This window comes from Dermacentor albipictus, chromosome 6 (assembly GCF_038994185.2).
Source record: "Dermacentor albipictus isolate Rhodes 1998 colony chromosome 6, USDA_Dalb.pri_finalv2, whole genome shotgun sequence".
Classification (NCBI taxonomy): domain Eukaryota; kingdom Metazoa; phylum Arthropoda; class Arachnida; order Ixodida; family Ixodidae; genus Dermacentor; species Dermacentor albipictus.
Genome location: NC_091826.1, coordinates 127404268 through 127423035, shown reverse-complemented (window position 1 = coordinate 127423035; position 18768 = coordinate 127404268). Strand labels below are relative to the sequence as shown.

General features: G+C 45.5%; 1 protein-coding gene across 1 annotated transcript in view; it reads left to right on the top strand.

Annotated features, from left to right (window-relative positions):
* The first annotated feature begins 358 nt into the window (after nt 1–358).
* Nucleotides 359–18768, top strand: part of LOC135899491 (uncharacterized) — a 40137-nt gene continuing 21727 nt past the window's right edge. The window contains exons 1-6 of the mRNA XM_070521054.1: nt 359–534; nt 2500–2618; nt 3938–4102; nt 5179–5245; nt 6060–6135; nt 6445–6487. Of these exons, the coding sequence (XP_070377155.1) occupies nt 434–534; nt 2500–2618; nt 3938–4102; nt 5179–5245; nt 6060–6135; nt 6445–6487 (571 nt within the window). The 5' untranslated portion in view covers nt 359–433. The remainder of the gene's footprint in view (nt 535–2499; nt 2619–3937; nt 4103–5178; nt 5246–6059; nt 6136–6444; nt 6488–18768) is intronic.

Here is an 18768-nt window from a genome sequence, read left to right as displayed (position 1 = left end):
ACCGCTGGGGATCTCGAAATGACTACTCTAAAACGTGTCCTAAGCGCCCGGTACCCGTCTCTACAGCGGGCAGTCACCCTGTTTCGTGGCTGTGTGCTGGCACTAAGGACATTAGGCGCGAGATGCTTAGGTAAGTCAAACTAAAGACGAATGTCCCAGATGACTTTATAAATTGGATAACCGACAAATTGTGCTCTAATTCATTGCTGTAGTACCTGCATCAAACAGGGAGGCATGCATTTAAAGGACGCTTTTTGTAGTACGGCTCGTGTAAAAAATTAGGGGCGAAGATGAAGAAGAAGTTGAAGTGATACTCCGGGCCTCCAGCCTCTTGCTTCTCCTGGTGTTATCCGCTTTTCGCAGCTGTAGAAGCACCAAACTGGTCGCCAAGAAACTCCAGGTGCACCGCGTCAGACTGCACGACTCTCTGGTGATGCCTTGCGCGGCCAAGGAAGGAGTAATGGTTAGGCGGGCTCGCTGGAGTGACCAGGCTGGCGGCACGGCGTGGCTCAGCCAGGCGCTGCTGTCAGACAGGTGAGGCACGTGGTCTGTGGTAGATTGGCTGATGAACGGACAGATGATAGATGAAAGAGATGGTGTAATAAACTTCAGAGATGTATGTATACAGATATACATTTCGCTATTTTAATTCACTAAAGCGTCGAAGCAACTCAAAGTACAAACAAGAGGCGGTTGGCAGGTGCAAAGTGCAGTAAATGCTGAGTGCAATGGAAGTGAATGCAAGTGAACGGAGGAAGCCTAAAAACAGTGAAGAAGAAACTAGGAATTGGCAAGAATCAGATGTATGCGTTAAGAGACAAAGCCGGCAATATCATAACTAATATGGATGAGGTAGTTCAAGTGGCTGAAGAGTTCTATAGAGATTTATACAGCACCAGTGGCACCCACGACGACAATGGAAGAGAAAATAGTCTAGAGGAATTCGAAATCCCACAGGTAACGCCAGAAGAAGTAAAGAAAGCCTTCGGAGATATGCAAAGGGGGAAGGCAGCTGGGGAGGATCAGGTAACAGCACATTTGTTGAAGGATGGTGGGCAAATTGTTCTAGAGAAACTGGGCACCCTGTATACGCAATGCCTCACAACGTCGAGCGTACCGGAATCTTGGAAAAACGCTAACATAATCCTAATCCATAAGAAAGCGGACGCCAAAGACTTGAAAAATTATAGACCGATCAGCTTACTGTCCGTTGCCTACAAACTATTTACTAAGCTAATCGCAAATAGAATCAGGAACACCTTAGACTTCTGTCAAGCAAAGGACCAGGCAGGATTCCGTAAAGGGTACTCAACAACAGACCATATTCACACTATCAATCAGGTGATAGAGAAATGTGCGGAATATAACCAACCTTTATATAGAGCTTTCATTGATTACGAGAAAGCATTTGATTCTGTCGAAACCTCAGCAGTCATGGAGGCATTACGGAATCGGGGTGTAGACGAGCCGTATGTAAAAATACTGGAAGATATCTATAGCGGCTCCACAGCCACCATAGTGCTCCATAAAGAAAGCAACAAAATCCCAATAAAGAAAGGCGTCAGGCAGGGAGATACGATCTCTCCAATGCTATTCACAGCGTGTTTACAGGAGGTATTCAGACCTGGATTGGGAAGAAATGGGGATAAAAGTTAATGGAGAATATCTTAGTAACTTGCGATTCGCTGATGATATTGCCTTGCTTAGTAACTCAGGGGACCAACTGCAATGCATGCTCACTGACCTGGAGAGGCAAAGCAGAAGAGTGGGTCTAAAAATTAATCTACAGAAAACTAAACTAATGTTAACAGTCTCGGAAGAGAACAGCAATTTACAATAGGCAGCGAGGCACTGCAAGTCATAAGGGAATACATCTACTTAGGGCAGGTAGTCACTGCGGATCTGGATCATGAGACGGAAATAATCAGAAGAGTAAGAATGGGCTGGGGTGCGTTTGGCCGGCATTCTTAGATCATGAACAGCAGGTTGCCATTATCCCTCAAGAGAAAAGTGTATAATAGCTGTGTCTTACCAGTACTCACCTACGGGGCAGAAACCAGGAGGCTTACGAAAAGGGTTCTACTCAAACTGAGGACGACGCAACGAGGTATGGAAAGAAGAATGATAGGTGTAACGTTAAGGGATAAGAAAAGAGCAGATTGGGTGAGGGAACAAACGCGAGTTAATGACATCTTAGTTGAAATCAAGAAAAAGAAATGGGCATGGGCAGGACATGTAATGAGGAGGGAAGATAACCGATGGTCATTAAGAGTTACGGACTGGATTCCAAGGGAAGGGAAGCGTAGCAGGGGGCGGCAGAAAGTTAGGTGGGCGGATGAGATTAAGAAGTTTGCAGCGACGGCATGGCCGCAATTAGTACATGACCAGGGTCGTTGGAGAAATATGGGAGAGGCCTTTGCCCTGCAGTGGGCGTAACCAGGCTGATGATGATGATGATGAATCGCCTTCATCATGGCCGCGTCTCGTCTCGTCAAGCAGCACGGGTCGCCTGCGGTTTCCCAAGGTCACGGCCGTGCTGAGCGGTCACTACGAGTGCTCGGGATACGTCCGGCTGCCACGCCGCGAGGTGTTCATCAAAGTTCGTCACGAGATCCAAGGTGGGGGTTGGTGATAATGCGCATTGCATTTCCGTAAGAAATAGCACCTTCATTCCTTTCTCCTGCGAGAGTACATTCGAACGTCGCAAGCAATATGTGTGGTTCGTACACGCACGCAAACACATGCATGTCCAAATTGCGCGCACACGCAAATAGACCACGGACGTTCTCGCTGGCACACAAGTAATAACACACGCACATAAACGCACACGCATGCACGTGAGCACAAACATACAAGCGTAATCACCATGTGCGATCGTAAACTTAATGACCGACGTTATCGTTGTCGAGAATTTTGAACAGTTTTCTTTAACAGCGCAGTCAGGAATGTACGGGAGAGCTTCAATCCGTATAGGATTGTGAGCATTCGCACTAGATGAATGGATGGTGATACCAGACTTAACGTCCTTTAATACCAACAACACAAATGAAATTGCACCTAAGTGTCATAGCGAGACCATGCATAACACGAGGTTTAGTTTGAGACTTCTCGGTGCATTCACCCGTATCCCACCATACTTTGTGCTTTACGTGTGCACAAATGCATCTGAATATGAGTGGTCAGAAAAGGTTTTCGTTCTGTATTCCAGTGTTCGAGAGCGACAAGAACGGAACCGGATGTCGCTTGGGATATGTCGTGGACGACCGGCGCTGCTGGGAGTAAACTCGCATGTCGCCACAGGCTCGGTGCGAAAGTCGCAGAAACTGGAAAAGGAATCGGCAATGCTCCGGGAGGCTGGGACCCTTGACGAGCCGTCTACGTTTGTGTAACGTGTTTAATCGCAGCTATCGTTGAGGCTCGTGTAGTGGAGCACATACGCTGGTCATTTTCTAATTGCGGGAAGACGATAGATTTGTTATTATGTCTCGGAGCGGTACTTGTAGCTATGACGGGGCGGTTAGCTTAGGCTACGGATTAATTTCCCCCTATGAAGTTTTCCGAAAGGCACCAAAAAAGTCCTTCGTGCGGGTGCGTAAGCATGTCGCCGCCCAAGCGTAAAGATAGGTGGAAAGTGTGAAGGTCTGGGACAGACGGTTATGTACCTTTATCTGGGGCATTGCGCAAACGGGGAGGAAGGAACAAAGCAGAAGTCGTGGCTGTGTGTGTACTCAGTTGCCCACTTGCGTCCCGCTTGCACAAAACTCCAGTAAATGTCTGTAGAAAGCGAGAACGTGCACCGCATGACCATTTCTCTTTCGTTTTTGTTTTTGAAAGAGGAGCATCAAGGCCCGCAAGCTTTCCAAACAGACAACCGACGAGTCCGCGATGCGCTAACAGCAAGAGGAACCGATCACTCTAGCATTGCCATGTCTTGCAGACGTCTGCCGGCCCGGGTCCTTCAGCCCTGGCGGCGAGTTCCGCAACTGCATCCCCTGCGACTTCGGCGCCTACACCGAGCAGCACGGCTCCCCCTTCTGCCTTTGGTGTCCACCGGGCAAGTCCACTTATCGGCAGGGAAGCACCTCGCCCAATGATTGTGAAGGTGCAGAAATCCGTTTAGCGCGGTGATTAGCGTTAGTTTAGATCCGGGCATTGTTGTAGAGTGAGCGCATGCTAGTAGGGCGTCATGAACGGCCTCCTACGGGAGTGAGCACCTAGCGAGGAAGGTGCATAACGTTCATAACTAGCTTGCATGCACAGGGTGTCCCAGCTGTCATGCACCAAGATTTAAAGATACGCAAATGCCACGTAGCTGGACAGAAGTAAGGCAATGTGATTTGCCGTCGCTTGGAGATACTCAGATTAATTTTTGAATTCTGCCAAATCACATAATTAGTCTAGATAATGAACTTCTCAAATTTCATAGATTAAAAGTATCAATGAGAAAATTGCAGAGCAGCATGAAAAACTTCCGACACAGGTTTCTGTTGCTCAATACGTGCTGCATAAAAAAATATTTTTTGGCGAGATTGAAAAAAACCCCCGAACACATGCAAAGTGCCTCGAGCGGCTAGTCGTGAGATGCCGCCACGCTGCACCGTGCCTCCTTCAGGCGATTTTACATACCGCTGTGGCTTAGCGGTTGTGGTGTAGCGCTGCTAAGCTCGAGGTCGCAGGATCAAAATTTCGATGGAGGCGAAATGCAAAAACGCCTGTACCCCGTGCACTGGAGGCACGTTGAAGATCCCCTTGTCGTCGAAGTAATCCGGGTCCCCCTCTACGGCGTGCCTCATAGTCAAATTGTGGTTTTGTCACGTAAAATCCCAGATTGGATTGATTCCTCTTCTAGCTAGGAAGTGTGCTCTGTCTCCCTGGCGTCTTTCACTGCCTATCGTGCGGCCTTCAGCCAGGTTACTTCTTCTCGCTGGTCAGCTATAATATGGTCCTGTGCACAGTATGGCGTGGTGCGGTGTGGTGAGGCGTGCTGTTGCGAACATGCACTACACCTATTTTTAGATTGTTGCTAGTATCATCTCCAACCAATCTCCTTTGCCAGATGCCATTTGATGCTTAATCTACTCTCGATTACCGGAGAGCCTGCATTTTTGTTTATTTAAGCATTCGTTTCGGTAAAAAAAATGTGGCGTTGTAGTAGGGCTGCTCCGACCTATTTTTCAGTTTCCTGGATGATCTATGCTTTCCTGTTTGGAATAACGACCCTGACATCGCTGGTCCTATTTGTATGGTAAGTGCCACTTTACTGACTAGACATTGCGACACATAGTCTTCGAGAATTTTACCATAACAAATATGTGAAACGGTTTTTCCTGGTGCCATCGGAGAACAAGCCCTGAAAATCAGAAATTGCTTACATTATTCTATTGAGTAGCATACTAAAGCTTTGAATTCTTATGAACAAGTAGCATACTCGGCCGCCTACGGATATACGCATCTAATTTACAAATTTTCGTTGTCCATTTTTCAAATTGGTTACCTGGATATTGCAATTTGTTGTGGAAGTAACTTATGCGTTTTCAGGCAATCCACCGAAACAGTTCGAATAAAAAAGAAGTAACCCAGTTCATATTGTTTTGTATGTTAGTCGAACCAATATGCAAGGCTTTTTGTCAGTATTCCTGGTACCATCTGCAGTGTGTGCGTAAATTAGTTTTCAAGTGAGCTTCAACTATCACCTATTTTGCAATAAAGTTGATGTCCATTAAGCACTGTTCACTACCACGCGTGGCGTTCCTATGTCGTCTTGAACATTAACGCGACGCGACACGACAGCGTATGACTTAAATCAAGATCGTTTGAATTATGTTATTGTTAAGCGGTCGCTACGGTTCGGCTACGAACTTACAGACCCCGCACAATAAAGTATGCGCTGGCTGAACTTGATTAAAATGAAAAGTCGAGAAACAAGGCAATATAAAAAAGTAATGAGAAAGCGGTTTTCTTGAGAGACTTCCGAACCTTCGCCGAAGGTTGGACGTCGTACTCACGCGCGAAAAATCTGTGACTTTTCTGGATGAACACGTTGTCGCTCTTTAAACCAGGGTGTCACAAGCCTGGTCATCCGAACGGAGGGTTAGGACCATCATCATGGAGGACAAGCTCTCACGGTGCTTTCAGGTAAGGAGGCAGATACCGCATTCCGGTCAGAAGTACTTGTTAGCCTAGTTGGCATTTTCTGAAACTCGAGTTCACTGTTAAAATGTAGATAAATATCTAGACGTGGCAACCATCTTCGATATTCATACTTATACGCTTTTTGTATTCGTTAATGTACATTACGCAGCGACATATATGTGGGCACATTTATCCTTCAGCATCGCAGTGAGCTTAGTTTCCTTGGAATGACGCTACTGTTTAGGCCAGTTGATCGGAGTAAAGCTTGGAATAATATAGAAATACATAAATGCCCCTTTCTCTTTACTGCAGCCCAAGGTTCTTCCGCCATCTCGTAGCAGAGCTTCGGGCCGACGTAAGTTGACCAACTTACCACCGTCACCACGATAACCAATGTTTGTGCAACGGGACCTTGCTCAAATCCTAAGTTCAAATTTCACTCCGCTTCATTTTAGGAGCCTCGACGGCCTGATGGAGTGCACCGAATCAAACACAACCAAATTTAGAAAGGCCAATTATTTTTCATAGGGTTCCTCAACGCCGTCCTGCTTTCCTGATAGATTTGTGCTTTTGGCAATATGAAGTCTGTATAAGCTGACTACGTACAGCAACTGTTAACTAATACATTTTTCAAGGAGTGTAGCATCCCTAAATTGTATGTGGCGGTTTACGTGGGACGCCGTATGGGGCTGCTCTCGGATAACTTTGACAACTCGAGCTTCTGTAACGTGCACCTAAATGTATTTACGCAAACCTTTTAATTTCGCTTACATAAGGATGCGGCTGTAGTGGCCGGTTATCGAAATGCTTTAATACCTTTCGTTAGAAGTCCATTTTGTTTTGATTCGCATACTTCCAGACAGCCTGTTATGGCTGCAAAGAGTTGATAAGCAAGTACTAGTTGACAGAAATGTGTAGAACGATAATGCCAAGGGCTACACAGACAAGCTACATAGCTTGCATGGAAGCTTTATTAAGTTTTCTATAAGCTAGCTGAATGCGTTTTATTGAGGGTTACATGAAAAGTATGGCTGCAGTAAAAAAGCACACAAAAAAAGCAACAACAGATAAGCCTTATGTAGGAATCTGGAAGCTAACAATTTAGACTGTGTGAGCAAATTGCCGTGACTACTGGGCAACCTACAAATGCAGAAATGGAGAAAACACTGGTACAATGCGCACAGCCTGGAATGTAACTACCTTAGGGCATTGAACTCGTGCAGCGTGTCATTTCCAGCATTATAACAATGAGCGATTAGCTGCATCCTACAATATTAGCTGCTCTAGTACAATATTTGAGGGAAAACAAAACAAAGGGATGCAGCGCCTTCAGTGTTGACGTACAAGATTTATTTTACTCGATTCCCCACACAGAGCGGTTAAAATGTGTTAAAATGTGTATTTGCGAAGATAATGATGAAGTAAAATTTAGAAATGACAGCGTAGCACCGGTGGAAAGCTTCATAGAACTACCATTCTTTTATCTTCATTCTACTTTTGTCGTTTGGAATGAAGCAATGTATGTGCAAAAATCAGGTATATGAATAGGTTCCAAGGTATCCCCAATACTAAGCGACATTTATCTAGCTCGTGCAGACCAAAGTATTCACGGTGCTTTAGAAAGCTTGGCAAATTTTTTCCATTTGTTGATGATTTTTGGTTATTTTTGATGGGAATGAACATGGCTGTAATGAGGTTAATGTACTGAAAGTGTTCCATGATTGTGGCCTAGGCTTTAGTTTACCCATGAGATTGCCAAAGAAAACGAACTACAGTTTTAGATCTTTCTCTGCGATTGCTGCCCGATCACAGGCTGGATGTACAGCCCTAGATAAAAAAAACTGTATTAAGTACAAATCAGGACATCCAAAGATTGTAAAAAGCGGAATTGCGGTGTCTTGCCTTCGGGCAGCTTTAGTAAAATCTTGTTGCCACCTAATAAAAGAAAGCTTTGCCATTCAGGTAACAAGACGAGCTTCAGTGGGATTCCTGGAACACATTATAGTCAGAGCGGCCGAAAAGGTAATAAAAATAGTAAAGGGCGTACAACCCACCGGTTCAAGGAACAGGCTTAGCACGAACAAAAAGCGCCTTGCAGTTGTACCTTACGTCCATTATTTTTCCCATGGGCTAAAGATTGTTGCCAGCCGGTATGGCGTTGAAGTGGTTTTCAGCGCTCCTAACAAGGTGCAAAACCTGTGCCAAGCTATTTCCAATAAGTTAGACAATAGGGTAAAAGAATGCAGCTGTGGTCTAAAAGAAGATCAAAAATTCACAACATGCCGAATAGGCGTTGTGTATCGGCTTCCGTTAACCTGTGGCAACATGTACATAGGACAAACCGGTCGGTGCATAAACACCTATCTAAAAGAGCATGAGCGTTCTCTCGGTAAAGAAAACCATTCGCACTTGTCGAACCACTGTAATCTTTGTCATGGTGATCCGGTATTCTTTCACACTAATATTTTGTTTTCAGATAAAAACAAACTAACTCGTGAAATCACAGAAGCCTTTCATATCAATAAGTGCGCTGACAAATGCATAAGCCAACCATCGGTTGCAATCACTGAAAATGAATTTGCTTTTTAAATACTGGTTGAACCTTCTTAATCTGTTTTTAATCTGTTTCTTTTTTACTGACCACTCTTGTTGCACATGCTCAGCACTGATAGCAGGGGTATATATGTTCTGTATCTTTCCGAAAATAAAATAGTTGTGAGTAGCGCTCGTGTATCTCCCTTCACTCTGTCCTTGTCAATTGTGCGCGCTAAACATTTTACTATGAATCCCTTTTTGCATTTGGTGATTATGCTCCTGCAACCTCACGTTTAGGCACCTTCCCGTTTGGCCCACATCGTGCTGCCCGCAGGAAAGGATATGCCGTGCATTCCTCCTCTTGTGCACTCGACGAAAGCCTTTCTGTGCGCAGTGTTGCATGGTTTTGATTTTCTGCTGACAGGCTGGTTCTGGCGCATAACTGAGATAAGGCATGGGGCACAGAATAATCGACGGGACCTCTCGCACTTTGGCCTATCCTCTTTAGTTTATGGGAGATAGCGTGAATGTATTGGATGACCGCTAGATTCTTGCGTATGGTATCACCTGGATCGGGACGGATATCACAAGATTGCAACTTCTTACGCAGCGTCTCTGAAACGGAAACAATAAGGCAGCTGCAATAGCCAACAGCCTTCAAACGAACTACCTGTGAGCTGAAGCTCTCTTGTACTCAGTGGTAACAGGGTTTTAGCAAAGTGTTTTGCAAGCAAGCCTGAACAATGCCGCGTTTGACCAATTTGCTATGGGCTGAGGCAAAAGGCAGCAGGGTTTTTTAAGCGAGGCTCAAATTTTCACAGACGTGTTCGCCTAAAAAGGAGAACCTCAAATCAAGAAATTTTAATGTACCATTTTCAGGACGTATCTGATAGCGATCAAGTGCGAGAGCTTATATATGCATGCCTTTTAGTAATAAACGCCAGTTGGAAGTCGGCGCTTATCCTTGTGGCCTTACTAGTGTCCCGTGTCCACTCTTGCACTGGTTACATCAGTAACGTTGTAAAGTGTGGATCAGAGAGCAAACAGGGATAATCGATATTCTAGTTGACATTAAGAGAAAGAAATGGAGCTGGGTCATGAATGCGTAGGTTAGATAACAAGTGGACCCTAAGGGTCACAGAATGGGCGCCAAGAGAAGGGAAGAGCACTCGAGGGCAGGAGAAGGCTAGGCGGGGGGATCAAATTAAGAAATTTGCAGGCGCTAACTGGAAGCGGTTGGCGCAGGACAGGGATAATTGGAGCTCGTAGGGAAAGGTGCCTTCGTCCTGCAGAGGACATAAAATAGGATGATGATGATGATGATGATGATGATTTGTGACCCTACGTCACTCACGTCATTTAACACGTGATAGAGATGCAAGGGATTGCGATGTAGACGGCATTCAAAATAACGAAAAGTAGGTGACTCTGCCCGTGAGGTTGACTTCTCTGCAGCACGGCGGAACATTGGGTGTCAATTTAGGCTACGTGACGGCACCCGGCGAGTACCGACGTTAGAGCAAGTGGCAAAAAATATTACAAGTACCGCGAAAGTAGGCAGCATGCCGGCAACACTGGGCGCCGGCGGACGTATTCCATCCGGAGCGCCGGCGCACTGCTGGCGTGCGTTGGTGAGATTTTTCGCGCCTGTTTCTCGTGTTCCATTCGGCAGTAATATGTGTGCGAGTGTGTGTGTTCAGATGAATATCATAAGTAATTCTAAGATCTCGATGGGCATCAACGTACTGCGTGGTAAGCAACGAAACAGCGATGGTTCTGATGCTCATGATGATGCTTAGTGCCTTCATGTGCCATCTTGCGTCAGGTGTCGTGTTTGTTATGTCTGGAGCTGTACGCATACTTGAACGCTTTCAGTGAAATCGTGTAAAACGTCGTTTATTTGCACACTGGGCCTTGAGATTGGGCTCGTGCTTAAATTACAGCTTCACACTCCATTGCATGTGCAGTCGGAGATCATATTGTGATCATAGTGCTCATTATCATCCCTCTAATCTTGGCGCGTGCCCTCACACAGCCAAGTTGCGGGGAGTGGCGGCGATTTTCGCTCGTTGGCTCTTGCGCTGCCAGGTTGTGAGGAAGGGACGTAGGAAAGGAGAGGATGGGGCACTGGCGTGCTTGATCATTCGTTTGTTCGGCAAACTTCCGAACGTGCAGCACGGCCTGAACTCCGAGGATGTAACAATCTGGGTAACCACAGGGACGGATGGCGCTGTTCAAGACGCACTATAGGAAGCAGTAAACACCGTACATGAGCAGCTGAGAAATCGTAGCTCCTGCTTGTATTCCAAAAACGCAAGAAACCCGATATACCACCAAACATCACATCGCATCTCAATGGCAAATTTCATTTCATTTTTTCATTTTTTTTTCATTTTTATTTCCCTAAAGACCCCCTGTAGGAGTTTTACATAAGGGGTGGGGTTAACATGAGAAAGTAAAACATTTTTTTCATGATGACAGGTGGGATGTAACTTTTTCTAGGAAGGTTGATGGACAGGTGATGGCTGAAATTTCATGGGGAAGGTCGTTCCAGTCGCTTGCTGTTCGGAGAAAAAATAACTTGGAAAATGTTGTCGTACGGGCACATTGGCGCGAAACTTTCAGCGGATGACCAATTCGGTGAGACGTGCGTGATGGCGGTGCGCAGATGTATGGTTGCTGTTTGAGCTGGGAATAATAAAGTTTGTGAAATAGGCACAGGCTAGAAATACGGCGGCGGAGGGAAAGACTGCATAATTGGGACTGTAGCTTGAGAGATGAAACACTAATATAGGTAGAGTATGAGCGGTGAATGAAACGGGCGGCTCTGTTTTGCACAGCTTCTAATGAGTCAGTGAGCTAAGCTTGCTGTGGATCCCAGATGGCGGATGCATACTCAAGTTTGGGCCTGATTAATGATTTATAAGCAAGTAGCTTTACATTTCGAGGGGTGTCGGGAAGGTGACGTTTAAGAAAACCTAGTTTTTTATTCGCAGATGATATTAGCTGTGTTACGTGCTCGCGCCATGATAAGTCATTGCTGATAGTGATGCCGAGGTAAGTATAGGACAGGACAAGTTCGACAGAAGAATCAGAAATCTTATAAGTAAATAAATGCGGGTGTTGACGATGATGCAAAGGCATGTGCTTGCACTTATTGGATATAAGTGTCATCAACCAGTGATTGCACCATGATTGAATGCGGTTAAGATTGTTCAGAAGGGATTCTTGATCAGCGGTATTAGTAATTGGGACATAAATAAAGCAATCGTCGGCGAACAGACGGACATGACATGATAAATTTTGTCGTAGATCATTAATACAAATTAAGGATAGAAGAGGGCCAAGGACAGTTCACTGAGGAACGCCCGATGTTACCGGCAGACGGTTAGAGGAGTAGTTGTTAATAGTAACGGACTGTGAACGATGTGTGAGGAATTCTTTTAACCATGCAATAATTTGACGATGCAAGTTTAGCCTGGAAAGTTTTAAGAGTAGACGTTGATGAGGTACCTTATCGAATGCTTTGGCAAAGTCTAAAAAGATGGCGTCAGTTTGTTAGTTAGCATCAAGGTTGGAATGAAGATCGTGAAGAAAGATGGCAAGCTGTGTCTCACATGATAAGCCTTTTCTAAATCCATGTTGGGATGGAGTGAAAAAAATTATGGAGTCTAGATGCTGCATTAGCTGGGAGTAGATGACCTGTTCCATTAGTTTACAAGGGATGCTAGTAAGGGAAATGGGGCGATAGTTGAGTGGAGAGTTTCTGTTACCTGATTTGAAAACAGGAACTACCTCCCTCATCTTCCAGTCTTCTGGGATGATACCTGTGGCGACTGACTGAGATAACAACAAGCATAAAAACTTGGATGAAATGTCCTTAGTTAAAAACTTTGTGTTAATTTCGTCGGTTCCGGCTGATGATGACATTTTCAATTTGTCGATTGCGCACGAAATGCCATTTGGATGAAGAATTATGGGTGGCATTGCTAGTTCAGTAATGGAGGGTAGGGAAAGGAATGTATCTTCAGGTTCTTTCGTGAATACTGCTGAAAAGGCAGTATTAAATATATCGGCACAATGAGCATTACTAAAAGAGCCGGCGTTATCATTAGTAAGGGCGATGTCATGCGGTTGCTGGATATTTATCACGTTCCAAAATTTTCTCGGGTTAGTTGTTATCATTTTGGGTAAGTCGTTGTGAAGAAAGAAATGTTTCGTGCTTTTCACTGCTGCCAAGTACGCATCTTCAGCGCTGTAGTATTTTTCCCATGCAGAAGAGCTGGGTCTAAGTTTAGCCGCACGGTACAGCCACTGCTTTTTATTTTTTAGTCTTTTGAGCGTTTTGTTGAACCAAGGATTATGGGAATCAGAGTTCATAGTGCACTTTGGAATATATCTGCTCCTTATATCACTAATTTTGCTTTTGAAGATTGGCCAGTTTTCGTCGACTCTATGCTGATGAAAGTGAAATTCAAAACTGGATAAGAGGGAGTTTAATTCATTATTTATTGCTACGTAGTCGGCCTTATCGTAAAGCTTTCTTGTTTTTTTTTGGACACTTTCCTTTGAACGGGAGCAATGTTAAATGAGGCGTGAATAACTTTATGGTCGCTGATTTTCCTCAGTTAAGTAATAGAAGTTAAGGTCTCAGGATGACTAGTTAGAATGAGATCAAGAATGTTTTGTGAAGTCTCTGTGATGCGTGTTGACTCAGTTATTAGCTGTTAAAGATTAAAATTGAGACATACGTCGACAAATTCTCGAGGCTCTTGAGAAACGGTAACGTGAGGTTGGTGCCAGTTTGTAGAAGGGTATAGAAGGGTACTCACCGAAAAGAATAATTCGTGCGCTTGGATACCTAGTTGGTAATTGTAGCAAAACACTGTTAAACTCACTGGGGAAGTCAGGGCTATTATGTGGCGGTCGATAGCAGACACCAATTAGTGTTGTTAGTGGCGCAGTGCGGCAAATGAGCCACATAATCACAAGGTGAGATGTGATGTTGACAAGTGAGAATGGTTCTCGATTAACGGCGACTAAAACACCGCCCCCTCGAGAACCCTGGCGGTCGTTGCGAAAGAGGCGAAAATTTGGCAAATTATGCAGAACTTCAGAATCGCTTATGTTTTCGTTGAGCCATGTTTCTGTTAGTACAAGTATGTTGCTTCCGGACGACGATACAAGGTTAGATACAAGTTCTCGTTTGGGAAGGAAGCTGCGTATATTTGTGAAAATGACGGAAAGGGAAAGGGTGGTTCGGGAGTTGGTTCTAGAATGACAAGCTGATAGAGGGCATTGTGGGGACCGGCGCCGAAAAGTTATGTGCTGTGCGATTTCCTTCACTGTGTTTGACGTTTCGTCGGAGAAGTAGCGCTTGGGCCCGATATGAAGCGTCTTATAGGGGAGCGAGAATTTATTAGCTGTTTCTTTTGCAAATGCAACCAAGTGCTTTCGAATATTTTGGACGCGGCTGGTATAATCTTCACCTACACTGAATTTCGTTCCTATAAATTTAGGCCCTTTAGATAGAATAGTTTCTTTTGTCTTGGATGATATGAATTTGACAATGATAGGGGGTAGATGGTTTGGGGTATGATGGCCAAGCCGGTGGGCGCGCTTTATTACTTTGGGATCCAATGCTATTTCCAGGTGTACTAAGCAATGATCAGCGATAATGTTTGCAGACACGGCATATGTTTCACGCGGGGATGGATCAGGGAGACCCTAGAAAATTAGATTGTTCTTGCGAGAGCGGTTTTCAGTATCGTCAAGACGAAGCTGCAAGACTTGAACGAAAAGAGCTCTTTGGCTAACTGTTGATTGAATGATTTCAACGTCTGATTTAACTGAAGACAGATTCTGGAAATGTTCTTCGAGTTCAGTGAGGCAGGTATTGAAATCGGAAATTGTTCTGTCGATTGAAAGCATACGTCCTTTTACATCTTGCAGGTCAGAGATTAGTGTTGCCTGGCCATCAGACAGCTTTTTCAATTCAACCAGAACAACATCCAATTTTTCAGATCCAGGGTTATTTTCAACATGACCAGCAAGAAGTAATAAGGACCGTAGACTATGACAACATTCGGCACAAATAGCGGTCAAACACTTCGGGCTCGGCAGCTGTATAAGGAAATAATTACTGGATTTTTTAGTAAATAGACTGACCGGTTCACCAACCTGGATGATGAAGAAAGTCAGATTCGATAACCGTGCCGTGGCACAGCTGCCGAGCCCACAGATCGTGCGAGGTGATTGCTAGCCCTTTATAGGTGGCTCGCCGAGTGATGTTGCTGCTGATGGTGTTTCCCAGTTGATGGCGAGGGTCCAGTTTTTCACGTGCGGTAAATGGGCAGAGTCGGCGATGGGACTTTATTCCTTTATTTAACTTTATTCCAGGTATAGACAGACTCCGTGTACTAGGCCTCCACATACAATACAAGGGGAAGACCACACATACCCTACACATACAGCGCCAAGAAATTACCCAAGTAAAGCGCGTGATAAAGGGCATTACGAGCCGCCGACAAGGACTCCTAGAAATAGATGTACACCGAACCATGCAAGCCCCATAATTAGCAGATTACCCCACCACCTCCCCTACGGCAACCTGACTCAGACCGAGACGAAGCAGACGGACACCCTCCTCAGCACGGCACTAAAGCCAGCGCTGGGACTACCACAACATGCGTTCACGCAGCTCCTACGACGGCTCGGGATGCACCTTAATAGCCAGTTAGGGCTCCTCCAACGAACAAGGCAGGGGCACCTCATTCTATCCCGGCTAAGATGCCAAACACCAAGAAATCAACCACAGGAAGACGGCGCACTTCTTCCGCCTAGTATTCGAAACAAAACTCAAGTGGCCCCAATTCCCCGGAATATGCAGCCTGACCATCGCAAAGTCCGGAGACAGGAAGGAGCACAGTGCTTGCTCGATTCTTTGGCGGGGATAGATCGGACACACCTGCCCTATATACACTGACGTGGCCCGGTAAGCACAGATACGTGCCCTGTGTCTGGTTGTACTAGATAGCACAGACATTCTAAGGGCTTCGGCCACGCTCGAAACTGTGAACAATGGCGTGGCAGAAGAGGCTGCTATCACCCTAGCCATCGTATATGCCTCAAACATACCGACCGGATGGACCCGTCACAGTGGTCACTGATTCACAAACAACCGCACGACTTTGGCACCAGGTAGGGCGACACCCTAAACACACCGCATCCTTACATCATTACACCCCGAAGCATTACACAGGGTACTACTGGATACCTGGACACATCTCTATGGTTACGAACGTGCTAATGCATTAGCCCGAGAGCTCACACAGCAGGTGTCACTCGAAGAGCTATCCAACCCAGACGACCCACTGGCAGAACTGCTGAACCGCACTGAAACTCTGCAACATTACAGAGATAGCAGGAGACACCTCCCCCTACCACACCATTGCCTTAACCGAGAATATGCTGTCGCGTGGTGACAGCTACAAACTACTTTATTTCCCTGTCTATTTTACATCCACCTATTCCATAGCGCACCATTATTACTCATACTCTTCATACTGTGAAGCAAGCCCCACAGTATATCACTGCACCTAAAAATACCCACACCCTCCGGGCTACTCCCCTAGTCATTCACCTTCACCTTCCTCCTGGCAGGCTGCGTCCACCAGCTTAGGCCATGTACAGTCACACACACACACACACACACACACACACACACACACACACACACACACACACACACACACACACACACACACACACACACACACACACACACACACACACGCACACGCACACACACACGCACACGCACACACACAGAGAGAGATAGACAACAGAGATATTTACACAGTTTCGTTAAGTCTCGCAGCCCGCAAAGACGTCTGCAAAGCCCTCTTGGCGCGTAACACACTGGTGTTGGTTTGCCATGGGCGTGGATGTGCCGTAGCGACAAGCACGAATCCTGTTGAAGGTGCAGTGACGCCTTCAGAGGCTCTCTCTTTCTAACGCGTAGCGGTAGCAGTCACACAAAACATTTCAGAAGTCTTCAGGCGCGTTACATTGAGAGCACATTGGCTAGTCCATGAGTTGAATCTTCCACCTGAAGTTGTTTTTGTTGGCCACGTTGAATCTTTTGTGGTGAAAGTATACTTGGTCTTGTCCGTTGAGGCCTCGCGGCATACAAAAGTAGCACGATGGATCTGTTTTGTATAGGGGTCCGTATTGGTAGCTGGCACATGTCCAGAGGGATCGCTGGAGACGGCAAGTCTGTGCACATACCAGCGTCACCGCGTCTTTTCTTGAGAAAGGTATCTGGACCATTCCTCTCTAAGTGTCGTGTCCAGCTTTAGCCGCATGGTCAGCCTGGATATTGCCTTTTATTCCGCAGGGGCCTGGTAACCACTGCCTCACAACGTTGGGATGCAGCTCGCAGGCCTTATTGCATAGGCTTCTGATGTCCATTACGTGTTGTTCCTGCACGCTTGGCGACTTCAGGGACTGCAGTGCCGCTCTTGAGTCGCTGAAGATGACCCAAGAATCAGCTGTCTGGTCGATGATGTAAACTGCCCGCAGTGCAGCTAGTTCAGTGACTGTAGCCTAAGTGTGGTGACTGAGATCTCTGCCACTTGCTGACGGAATACACACACCAATGGGAGATTATGTGGCGTAACAGAGCCATCAGTGTAAATATGTCGGTCAGCCCTGTAGCTTGTGGCCCTGAACTAAGGGCTCCACCCTACGAGGAATATGTTTTAACATATCTGTTTGTTGGCCTAGTTGGTGCCTGCTGAAAGACATCCTTTTTTGCGGCAAATTAATACACAGAGAAAAGGACACGTAGACGACGGCACGGGCAGCATTTCCAACTGATTTATTTTGGGTGTTCACCAGGAACGTGTATGCGTGTATGTATATATATATATTACAGGGTCAACGCCAGAAATAAATCAGTTGGAAGTGCCGCCCGTCTCGTTGTCAAAGTGTCTTCCTTTCGTGTGTGTCTTAATTTGCGGCAAAAAGCATGTCTGTCGACCTACGAGGAAGTCACCCACCTCACTCAGAATTAATGTTTTCTTTTTATCTCTCTCTTTCGGGCTATTCGCCTACATGGACAATTATCAAGGGTGATTTATGCACAATTTTGTTTTGTTTGTGAATACGTGCTTGTCATTTTCTTACTGATCTATAAAAGAAGCCATTTGAAGAATATGACCCGCGTTGTAAACAGCTCGTTAACAGCGCTTCATTGGCGTGAGCCGTAAACGTACTTTCTATGTGGGCATGAGTCAATGTGTGTACGTATGTCTTTTTAATATGTATTCTTCCTCATTTTATAACATCAAACTTGAAGCGTAATTGCAGATCTGTTACTGTGTTTTCGAAGGTTGTTTTGTAGACGTTTCCAGTTGCAAAAACGGGGCGTGTTTCTTCTTTTAACGCCAACATCTCCATATTCCTGTCGACCGCGCTCTTCCCAGTATAAGCTACCGTTTATGTGACAGATAATAGAGAAAGGTATCCTAAGAGGAAGTCTGTAAATTGACGCTAAAACCAGATATGAAGAGAAAGAGAAAGAGAGAGAGATAAAAATGAAAGAAAGGCAGGAAGGTTAAGCAAAGTTCAAAGCGCAATCATGACCTATTGTGCGAATTGGGCACTTACATTTTTTTGGAAGGACACCCTGCTTTTGCTGCACAGCTGACAAAACGACCTAAGATGCTCTTTAGAGATGCAATGCGTGTTTGCAGTGTTCAAGAACTGAAAATATGCTGTAGCAGGGCGTACGCTGTATTTAGGATACCATGAAGCACGGCGAGCCGCGTGGACCGAACAGCTTACTGGAAAGGTATGTACGTTGTTTTCAATGGAGCTAAGCCGAGCCACATGAACCAAACAGGTAAGCTTTATTCGTCGCATGGAAAAAGTCCAGTTACGTGAGAGCAACTATTCAGGAAACTGCGCGTAAGTACCTGTTCACCGAAATTCTGTGCCTAAATCATCGATGATAATTTTAATGCAATAGAATAGCCCGAAAGAGTGAGCTATTGAACGAGTGACGTGCGGAGTGGGTGAGCGGCCCAGTGAGTGACA